The 12,037-nt window shown below is 41.3% G+C and overlaps 1 protein-coding gene across 1 annotated transcript in view; it reads left to right on the top strand.

Moving 5' to 3' along the window:
- Positions 1-12,037, top strand: part of FBN1 (fibrillin 1) — a 292,212-nt gene that overhangs the window by 99,787 nt on the left and 180,388 nt on the right. The window contains exon 7 of the mRNA XM_029574409.1: positions 5,007-5,204. Within this exon, the coding sequence (XP_029430269.1) occupies positions 5,007-5,204 (198 nt within the window). The remainder of the gene's footprint in view (positions 1-5,006; positions 5,205-12,037) is intronic.

Raw genomic sequence — 12,037 nt, 5'->3', positions numbered from 1 at the left:
CAGTACAGTATGAATGAAGACTTGAAGGGGGGGGGGGGACAGATTGAACAGGGCCTATACTGTTGCTGTTCTGCCTCTGTAGTGGCTGCATTTGACAGCTGATTCTTCAAATTTTAGTTATAACCGCTTTATATTTTTCATTGACTTGCAGAATAATGCATTTGAGTGTCAGCAGGAGAACAAGTTAGTGTATTTTTACTATGAGAGAATATCTCACTGCCAGATAAGTGTCTTTGGTGTAATTACATAGCAACATATCGCAGCCTTCCCAGCGTTTTCGGTACTTTCAAAGGACTGTTTTAAAATCTCCTTGAGAGAGCCACTGGTGTGGCGAAACTGAGGTCCTTTGTTGGCGTTTATAACGCGGTTATATTAAGTTCATCACACTGTTATATTATATGGACTCCATGATGATGTTATATGCAATGTACTGGCAGAATTGGAATAATATTTAATTTGTCCTTTGCCATTCACATTAAGACTATTCTAAAATGGGAAATATTAAATTATGCTGGCAAAACTAATATACCTTTAGGATTTAAGGGAGGAATGATTTTAGTTTTTTTAATTAGTTTTGTTTGAAATTTTTTTAACATATCTGAATTAATATTTCACAAACAGTCTTTATTATTTTGAGCAAGTTTTCAAGGTTTTGGAGTACTTTTTTTTGGCTCAGAATGATTATAATTTATTGAGGGATGATTCTGTCAGAATCACTCTTTAGAATAATTGAGCCTTTTTCACACCTGTATATTATTTTTGTCATTTTGATTTTTGGGGTTTTTTCTTTATTAAATATTTATATAGTTTCAAAGATGATATATTATGTTTAGTCATCCCTAGTATTTGTATTTTTTTGGTAACACCAGTTTGGGATTGGCAGTTTTTGCTTTGTTTCAGGATTTATAGGAACCGCTTTAATCGCTACCGGACGAAGACAGCTTTTGCCAAAGTTTGTAACAAGAAAACAGGGGAAGTAGCTAGAGCAGCAGAGGGGATTGTTTGTACCTCAAGAGTTTTGGACTTCGGATTTGTTGTTCCGGTGCTGACTGCCATAGAAGAAAACGAGAAATAAAATAACAAGAAGGATGCCAAGACTAAACTAAAGGCCAAACAGGAAAATCTCTAGAACTGAAATTAAGACCAATTAGTTTTCCACAACAAACATGGGATCCTGGAACGATGTGGAAAGTAGATTATCTCTGCCGGCAGTTGTCATGTGAGAATGTGTTTCTGAAAAGTCGTATCACTTAGATCATTTTCTTTCTTAACCGTTTAGTACTTAATTAAAAATTCTCTAGGCAAAATGTAAAAATGCTGGTACTTAATCAAGATACACCAGTGGGGGTGTTAATGGGAGTCCCATATTAGAAAGCCACAACAAATCAATGCCCTTCATTAAAATGCTTCTTATTTTGTTGGCCCTCTGGAAATTTTCAAAAGTTTCATAGCACCTGTGCATACTGGGTACGACATTCAAAGTGTGCCCAGCGCTATTTAGCCAGATAAACAGGACATGCGGCTAAGTAATGGGTGCTGAACATGCGCCTGTGTTCAGCAGCTGCCGCTTAGCTGTATAAGTCCCTTATACAGTTAAAAGTTACACGCAATAAAAGTAGGCGTGTACTGGGTGGATCGAGGCCAGAGCAAGTTAGCAGTACAACTTATATGGCCATCTACCAATATTTGAAGGTAGCCAGATAAGTTATATGTGTAAGCTTAGGTGCCCCATAGAGCAGATCTAAACTTAGCTGGGTAGACTTATCCAGCTAACACGGTAACTTTTAAACAGGCGCCCGGGCGCAGATGTGCGCACAATCATCGGCCCGCACTCAGGGACGTGGCCATTTTATAACATATGTACACATTAGAGAATAGACCGACCGTGCGCACAGTTTTAAGTGGGCGCCAGCCTAGGCGCACAAATGCCACTTCTACTGCAAAAGGGAGGGGGGGTGGGATTTTAGTAGATCACATATGCCGACACCATTTCCAGTTTTCCCAGTACGTTCTCAGTTCACCCAGGTAAGGGATAGGACTTCCAAACCCCCAGTTTAATGGCCTCCTATTTCCACAGTTAGCCCCAACCTTTAGAACCCTGCTGATCATCGATTTATCTTTATTTTATTACTTAAACGTCCTCCACGGCAGAAGTAAAGTTACTTGTTTACATGCAGATTAGAAGTTGAAATCCAGGAACGCCTATGCCCCCGCCCAGACCATGACCACGCCCCGCCTCTTTTTTTTCCAAAACTTTCCATTTCTGCGCATAGTGGGAGATCTGTGCACACCTGGGTGCCTTCTAAAATCCGCTCAGCATGCACTGGCCCAGCAGCAGCACAGTGAAGCTGCTGAATATACGTCGTAACTTAGCTGGATAAGTTCTAACCGGCTTAGCTTATTTACACCTTCGCTCTATGAATGTCTCCTCGAGGTCCCTCAGACGATGGCCAGGCTCCACCTTACTAGAAGGTGCGCCTTTTCGGTTGCTTGGCCCCATTCTTTGGAATTCCATTCCTGATTCCCTCAGGCTACTAACAGATTTCTAGGAGTTTAAGAAAAAGTTAAAAACTTATTTATTTTCTATCACATTTAAGCAGTCAGTAGCAGACTGACCTTACTTAGTCTTAATTTGAGGCATTATTGGCTCTTTTATTAAGTCTGTTATGATATATTATTTTTATGATTTGTTTTATTTTACTTTTTATTGTGATTTTTGTGTTTTATTATGAATGTACTCCATGTAAACCGCTTCAGTCTACTTCCATTGAAGAAGCGGTATATAAAAACTTTTAAATAAATAAATAAAATACATAGCCAGCTTTGAATATCTACCCCTAAATATTTATAGACATGCCAGCTGTTGATCTTTTGAAACTTAAAATGTGGGTTAACTAGTTGCCTAAATGTTTTGGTTTGTTTTTTTTTTGCACATGGTTTTCATTTGTCATGTTAAAAAATTTAGATCTCCTCTTCCACAGTATTTGTTTATTTTAGATATTTATTTGACTTATATTTCTCATAGGAATATAGTAATGACAACAGAGTTAGAGACTTACTGGTGTGTCCAATCTGCCCAGTTATTTCTGTGCTTCACAGCTAAGGATACATCCCAGCTGCCAGCCAGATATCATTTATCGTCCAAGATAGTTTTGTCTTTCTCCTTTCTGCTCCATCATCTTGAAGAGAAGAGCTTAACAAGTTCACATCCCGCAGCCCCTCCCTTCCCATCCCTAGCCACAAAGCTGGGTAATAATCTACTATGGATCTTGTAATCCCTGTTTCTATCTTCTGTATAATTCTCCAAAGAGCAAATTAAGGACCAAGATGTAGAATTAGAGAAGTGTATGGAATCTCGGGTCATTAGTGCGGTTCCACTGCCACCAATAGAACTGACGTGGACTGGAAAACAGAAATCTTGGTTCTGTTGGGCTGTGCCAGGAATGTGGCTCTGGACTCCGTTATCGGAAAAGATGGTGGCAATTTATTCCTGACGTTGGGACCTTTTGGGGGGGGGGGGGGGGGGGAGGAATTTTGATGCTGCTCGTGTGGGTGGCCGACCGGCTAATTTACATTGCACCCGTGAACTCGCAAGTTAATGTTCAAAGGGAGACAACCAGCGTTTTTCCTTTAAAATTTCAGGCCGGCAGGGGGAACATGGGTATCTTGTACCTGCGTTGAAGCTAGTCCATAAGTCTGTAACTCTGCTCCTTGTTTGTGCATACATTAATTAACCCGCACGGGGTAGATCCGTTTTTCAGCACGTCTTTTTTATTTTTTTTTATGTTTACCCACTTTAAAAAGTTTTAAAATTAACCCACCTGTACTTTTTAAAACAAAAACTTGACAAATCTGACAGCGTGATACCTGAAACATAAGCGAAGTGATTTTGACATCTGAAGAGACTGATATGTTCTTGAAAGCTCCGCTTTGTTTTTTTTCACAAGTAAGCCGCTAGTTTAAAACAAACTAGACAAAGCTGTGCAGAATTATCATTAAAGAATTCTTGTGTTGGTCCAATGAAAGGGGTCATAACCTATGAAGAATCTCTTTTTTTCATGAAAAAATGTTAGTTTTTGTTTCCCCCTTATAAAATATTTCATCCTCCAGTGCATTCCAGTAGGAGCCGGTCCCCTGTCTCTCATCAAGTCTTACATTCCCGGAGGGGTTTACTAAGGGGTCAATATGTACTAAGCATTTTCTCCAGACACACAAGATAGGAAAAACTCTGATACATAGGCACCTATGAGAGGTATAGATCAGTCTGAAATTTGCATTTTTTAATCTTATTTATTCCTAAATATTGCTGTTTGAGGTGGACATTTCATAATCATATCAATAGCAAGTTGAAATGATCAAACATTTGGTTATGAACATGCTGAACTACAAACAGCAGTTCCTATAAAATGGAATTACCGTATATGTGAATTGTTGCAGAACAAGGAAGCTGATGGTTCGGAATGCTTTTGTTTCCTTGATCAAATGTGTACAATTCATTAACAGCAAATGAATAGCCTCCAGTTATTTCACCAATGCGCTGCTGTTTTCTCTCATGGTGTTATGCAAATCACCTGCAGTGTGCAGTCTCAAGGAATTTCAGATTGAATTTCAGATTTCCTTGGCCGCCACTGCAGTTGTCTATCACTAAGCCACCCAGATGTGACATTATTAACAACCCATGAATTCTGTAGCTTGAATTTCAGACCAGTTCTTCACTCCTTAGAGGTTTCCCAGGCACTTTTTTTTTTTTAATGCTGTGATCTGCCTTGTTTCCCTAATGGAACATATGTGAAATAAACATCCTAGGCCCCATTTTCTAAAAAATATTGTTCTGGCTACAGAATGGGAAAATCATTTTGTTAATAAGGTCATACAGATCAGAGGTAAAGCAATTTGAATGTGTGTTTTTTTCAGTAATATTAGGTACCAATGTTATGGTATCATGTCTGGTATCATGTAAGTTTATTTTGTCATCACAAACATCTGACTTAATTTCTTTAATTCAGATTACAGGACAGGCCCATGCTTCACAGTAGTAAGCAACCAGATGTGCCAGGGGCAGCTGAGCGGAATAATCTGCACAAAAACCCTTTGCTGTGCCACCGTAGGGAGAGCATGGGGCCACCCATGTGAAATGTGTCCCGCGCAGCCTCATCCATGCCGTCGAGGTTTCATTCCAAATATTCGAACTGGCGCTTGTCAAGGTAAGCCTGCAGCAAGAGTGGTTCACACACAGCTTGATCGTAGGCATACTTTGAAAGTCTAATTTTGAGAGCAAAAGGGAGAGGTAAGTTAGATTGGCAGGTGGGACAGGAAGGGGGTGCAAACTTTCTCTCCTCCTGCCATTCGGATTGGCATGGGCTGAGGGAAACGTGCGTGCTTTCCCCTAGCACTCACTCTCTCTCTCTCTCACTCTCTCTTTCTCTCACACACGCTTATTTTTTTAAACATTATTTACGTAACGCCAAATAATCCTAAGACCAATCAAAGCGGTCCTTCCTATCTCTGCCCCCCTCACCCCGGGATGCTCTCCTTTCCCCCTCTCCTCCCAGCTGGACCCCACCAGGCTCTAAGGATCCCATCTGCTGCCGTTTCCTACTTTGTGCAGCCTTCTCCTGCCGGTCCACGCGGGGCCCGACACCAGACTACTCCTCCTTTCAACCCCTGCCGCCCGACTCTTCTGTGTCTTCTGGCCAGTGTGGGGACAGTGAGAGCGTGGCCTCCTCATCCTCCATTTGGGCCTGCGCTGGCCTGGGACCCAGACATCGCCTCCTCCTTGCCCTTGCTGGTCAACCCTGTTCCCTCTGTGTTTGTGGGGAAAGAGAGGGCACTGACCTCCACACTCCCCCCTAAACACTGCCCAAGGAACTGATGAAACTGTAAATTAATTTAGCTTATTTGAGTTATGTTACTTTGTGCAACCTGCGGGATGTGAGAAGAATGGAAAAACAGTGTCAGATATATTACATCATGTTTCACTGTGTGGACTTTAAGTGCACTAGTTACTAAGGCCATGCAAAGCAAGCCAAAATCTTAATGAATTTCTTACTGCCAACAACTGCTTGTAACATGGCCTCAGCCATACAGCATGACTCCATAGGTGCTTGTTTTATTTCAAGGAGTATTGTAAATTGATACTGAACACAATTTGTAAAAGATAAATGGCATAATAACGCTTTAAACATTTTTCTTTTCTTAACTGGAGTTTGCTGATAATGGATTAACTTCTATCACTTATCTCCTAAATTCTGCTTATCTGGCTTAAGAGACTATTTTATGAAGCATTTCAGACAACTTAACATGTAAAAGTCACAGTCCTACAATGTGCTCAGATGTTGCTCTGACTTATTTCTGATCACGCCTCGTGATAGAAAACGCCTGGATTTGGCTTTTATTCCAGCTTGCAGCTGTATAAATTCTTTCGTTGTCTGGATGTCTGGCAGGAAACAGGAGAAAATTAACAAGCGCAGCCATGCCCTAAACTCTTCTGGAATATAAGCTTGAAGTCTCTGTCTTTGGGGCTGCTTTATTCAGATGCATATTTTCCAATAGAAGAACTGGGTAGAAATTCTGGGATGCTTAATGTGTTGATCAATATTTTGTCTTCTCTTTTGAATCATATGGCTCTCAAAGGTATGGAATTAGAAGAAAAGACAACGCCCTATCAGTCAGTCAGCTGCCAGTTCCAGAAGGAAATGTACGACATTAGAAGCCTGCTGGGACTGCTCTATGTATTCAAAGTTACACTTAAAAATCCCTTTTTGTTAAAAACCCCAGTAGAAGGGGCTGCATCAGATGACTTCACCTTCCACTTGGAACATTGAACTTAAGGTGCCGGCAGCCATCTGGTGAAAGGGCTCTCCATTACAGAGACCATCAGTTAAACACGTCATGCATATTACCTAAATGCATCCTGCAAACTGAGATCAAATTCTCATAAGAAAAGCCCAGAAAATGAACAGGAAAAATACACTTTTATATAACCCGTTTCACTATATTTTAAAAATTAATCTTTGGCCAGCAGGCCTAGTATAAATGGCCACCAAAGTTTCAGTAAAAAATGAAAGCACCGTCCACTTATGTATCTTCCTGGCAATTTATGCGCATGCTCTTTGAGGTCATTTTCCACACAGCCTGCATAAGTCTGCAAAAATGCACGTAAATTACACCTGCTAAAATATCTGCACAGTCTTTCCTGAAAACTTGCTGCATATTTTTTTATTTTGAACACTTCAGCAATGACCATTTTTATTTTGAATACTTGAGTGGGATGGGCGGAGAGGATTACAACCTGTGACCCTGACTAATTTTAATTTTGAGTGGTGGGAGAAGGAAATTAAAAAAGACCTCACGGGCTAGCAGCTGCCTTAACTTATACAGCTGTATGTTGAATATAGCTGGTTAGGTTTGAACTGATATGGGTAGGCTTACTCCAGTTTAAACTTGCTCTCCATCACGACCAGACTTACCCAGCTACACTTAGCTGGGTTGCACTGAATGTTAGCTGGTTAAATTTAAGTCCCACCTCTAGAACACCCCTCTGCCAACTTACCCAGCAAAAGCTTATCCACTGCAAGGGAAGGGAAATTAAAACTTGGCATTTGTCCCGCTAAATCCCAAACTTAACTGGACAAATCTCTTTGAGTATTGGCCTCAATATAGACATAAAACATTGTTCGGAACAGCAGACATCAGCTACACACATAAATTAGCTATACAAAAGACCAACAGGATGGATAGATTCAACAATGCAAGAGCACTGGAAAATGAAAGATGTAATCTAGCTAGAGAACACAAAGAATTCCAAGCCATTGCCAGAATTAATCTGAAAACACTAAACAGTGCCCTACGGAGAGGAAAAGCACAGATGACACCAATAAAGGAATAGGCTGACATGAAGCACAGAGACAAAGAAACTGGCATAGTCAACAGAAACATTCTACCACACAGGAAAGTGCAACATTGATTAGACAACTGGAAAAGAATGGAGGGGGTGAACAAGGGGGGGAGGTCATTTGCCACCCACTCCCTGGATTATTGAGAGTAATTCTCAAAGGGACCTCCACGGGTACAACCGATCTCGATATTCATTGAGCAGGAAAGTTATCCAGATAACGTTGCCCGAATAGTCAGTAGAACACAGCCAGATATTCACTTCCCACTGCAGTACAGGGATTGCTTTTGTGTGTTCAGAAGGGGGTGAGGGTGGTGCGCTGTTTTTAACACTTCAGCGGGAAGATGGATCGGGCCATGGTAGCCACCTTTGTTTTGAACAATTGAGTGGGGACGCGAATCGGTTGGCAGTGTGCAGTAGCCCTTTTATTTTGAACACTTCAGCAGTGACTGCACGCTGCCAACCGATTCTCGTCCCCACTCACCTGTTAAAAACAAAGGTGGCCACCAAGGCCCGATCCATCTTCTCGCTGAAGTGTTAAAAATTAAGATGGCCAATGTACACTGTATCCAATATCCTTTAATCTCCGATGAAGTACTAAAAACAAATATGGCTGCCATCGCCTGATTTGCCTCTTCCTCTTTTTTTACAAAAACAGCACACTACCCTCACCCCTTCTGAACTCACAAAAGCAATCCCTGTACTTCAGTGGGACGTGAATATCTGCCAGTACAGCTGACAGGTACTGGCACTTAAATGCTCATTTATCCACTTCACTGCAGCTAGGATTAATCAGACCTCTGCAGATGGTACAGAACTCCGCCGCGAGGATCCTGACCAACACCAACAGACGAGAGCACATCACGCCTATACTGCACGACTTACATTGGCTACCAATCAAATTTAGAATTCTCTTCAAAGTCCTCATGATGATTTTTAAAGCGACGCACAATTTAACACCTCTTGATCTTAACTTCCCTCTCCGTTTCCAAAAATCCTCCAGACTGGTCAGATTGGCCTACAAAGGATCTCTCTATGCCGCCCCAATCAAGACCGCCTTAAGGAAACGTGCCCTATCTACTGGTGGTCCCTCTCAATGGAACTCTCTTCCCCCAGATCTCCGGCTAGAAACATGCCCACTAACTTTCAAAAGAAACCTCAAAACATGGCTCTTCAAACAAGCCTTTCCTCAACCAGACGATCCTCCCATGAAATCAGGAAGATCATTCCCTGATCACTAACTGATACTGTTTCACACGCACAAGAAACACCACCCCTCTCTAGTTCATTCCTTCTCCATTCCTGCCCGGAATAGTCTCTACATATGGTTTGGAAGAGACTAAACATACACTCTGACTTCCCTTTTGGACTTATTATCATCGTTTATTTAATCGCATTGTTTTAGTATCTAGAAATGAATCGTACTTGCTGATCTTCGCTATGATATTAAGTCAGAGGGTGCACAGAAAAGCAGTTTTTACTGCTTTTCTGTGCACTTTCCCGATGCTGGCAGAAACTAGCGCCTACCTTTGGGTAGGTGCTAATTTCTTAGAGTAAAATGTGAGGCTTGGCTGCACATTTTACTTTCTGTATCCCGTGCGCATACCTAATAGGGCCATCAACATGCATTTGCATATTGAGGGTGCTATTAGGTGCCACGGGTTGGACGCGCGTTTTCCGCCCCTTACTGAATAAGGGATAAGGGAAAACGCGCGTCCAAGGGCAGGTTAACAGTGCGCTCCGTCGGAGCACACTGTACTGTATCGGCCTGATAGTAAATGACCGCAGATAAAGACCAAAATAACCCTCATCTTCAACCCTCAATCCCATTGTTTCATCATTAGGCTTGCAACTGCTGTTCCATGCAAGTTACTCCTTACCATCCAGGAAGCACAGTGCAGCCATATCACTGCTGCTCTGGGCTGCAGCTGTCGCCCAGTGTCCTCATTACTATTCTCTTGCCAATAGGAATTCTCTGTGTTTATCCCATGCTTTTTTGAAGTCTTTCACTGTTCTTGTGATCAACACCTCTCCTGGTAGGGCATTCTCGGCATCCACCATACTCTCCATGAGAAAATGCCTCCAAACATTGCTCCTGAATCTACCCCTCCCCGTTCCGTTCCCCACCACTAAGATAAGGATAACCAGTCTGCAGTTTCTAGCCTCCTCTCTGTTACTACTTTTATGACGAGGGACACACACCTTGCCTACTCCAGTTCTGTGGGATCACACCCAACTCCAAATTGTCAACCGTGACTTCAAGATCCTTTTTATGAGTGGTGATACTTAATTAGGGATGAAATTAAATATAATGGGAATTGTTAAAATTTCCTGCTTCATTTTATTTCATTTTAAAAATGAAATGAAAGAAAAATGAATAGTATTTCATTTGTTTTTCAAGAAGTCACAAGCTCCTTGCCCCTGCCTCCTTACTGAAAAAAAACCATCACTGGTATTGCAAAATTTTAAAATTTGAAGTCCTTCTCAGACCTTTCCCTCTCCCCCCCCACCCCAGGAGCCCCCCTTACCCCTTCTGAGGATCTGTAGAAATCCAAATGGGCAGGAGCAATTCCCCAGCTGCTCCTGCCCCACTGGGGCCAGTCATTAACACTGTGTTGAAACGAAAAATAAAACAAAACACTGGAACTGAGGTCTTCCTGCCCCTGCCAAAAAAAATCAGCACCAATGCACCAAAATACAAAACCTAAAGTCCCCTGGAGCATCATTAAGAAGGAACCAGGTAGAGCAGGAATCCCTGGGGATCACTTCTGCTCCATTTAGACTTTTATGTGGATGTGGTAAGAGGGTGTTCTTTGGGGAGGGGGCTTCAGATTTTTTTATTTTCAGGACTGGCACTGTTTTTTTTGGGGGTGGGGAAGGGAACCCAACACTTGCATTTTCTTTGCTTTTTTTTCTTGTTTTTCTTTTTGTTTCATTTGGTTTATTTCATTTAAAATAAAAACAAAATAAAATTAAGCTGCAAACAAAATGAAAAACCATGACCCTCAAAAAATGAGGAACAAAAAAAGATTTAAGTGCACATCCCTATTCCTAATACAAAACCCGTGAAGGAAGATGAGAACTGAAATCTAAAACGCTACTCTCTTCAAAATAGATTGCATGAGATCTGTTAGTTTTTAGGCATGTGCATTCATTGCTCCATTCGTTTGATTCATTTTGGCGGTACGCACATGTCTGACGAATGTATAGCATGCTCACAGAAACAAAAGGTAGATTTTGCTCTCCTTTGCATGTTAGAGACACTGGGATAGATGTTGAGATGCAGACTGTAAAGGATCTTTAGGGAACTTGCACACTAATTTGTAATTTATTTTTCCAATTTCCATTCAGCTGCACAAGGGAACAAATTTTTCCTCCACCCTGTAGTTTTGGCAAAAAAAAAGTATGAAGTACAGCTTAATGTAAAATGAACAATGACAGTGTGATAATTAATTAAGGGCCAGATGTACTAAGCATTTTTTTTCTTATAAACACAAAATGGGAAAAACCCTTTTTTACATCTGGCCCTCAATGTGATCTTTTATGAGAAACTTCATGCAGAAAGCTCTAGAGGATTTGATTATGATGATAGAATTATAATCAAGCAGATGTAATATTAAAATACTCTTTAAATTGTTCAACACTGTTTTTTGGCCAAAAAGGATCTCCGTTAAAATTAAAAAAAAAATAGTAAGACCATAAATTATAACAGTTGGTTTTAGCTTTAATTATTTGTTTCTTGGATAAAGTGTTATGACAAATTTAATGAAGGGAATAGGCTACACTTTGCACTGTTTATTTTGTTGCTTACTTCTCTAGACAGGAATGCTATCGTTATCCTGTGAAATAAATAGTCTTAGGATTGTGTCCTAGTTACTGCTGAAAATGACTGCATGTCTCCCATCTCAGACGTGGGTGTTAGACTTAAATCACCCATAGACTTAGAGGGCTGGATTTTAAAAGGGTTACGTGCACAAGGTATGTGCGTAACCCTTTTAAAAACCCCCTGCGCACGCCGAGGCTATTTTGCATAGGCTCGGCGGCGCGCGTAAGTCCTGGGCTTGCAAAAAGGGGCGGTTGGGGGCATGGCCAGGGGGCGTGGTTTCGTATCGGGGGCGTGTTCGTGGGCATGTGGGCGGTCCG

This window comes from Rhinatrema bivittatum, chromosome 13, assembly GCF_901001135.1.
Source record: "Rhinatrema bivittatum chromosome 13, aRhiBiv1.1, whole genome shotgun sequence".
NCBI lineage: Eukaryota > Metazoa > Chordata > Amphibia > Gymnophiona > Rhinatrematidae > Rhinatrema > Rhinatrema bivittatum.
This window is presented reverse-complemented; position numbering and strand designations above follow the sequence as displayed.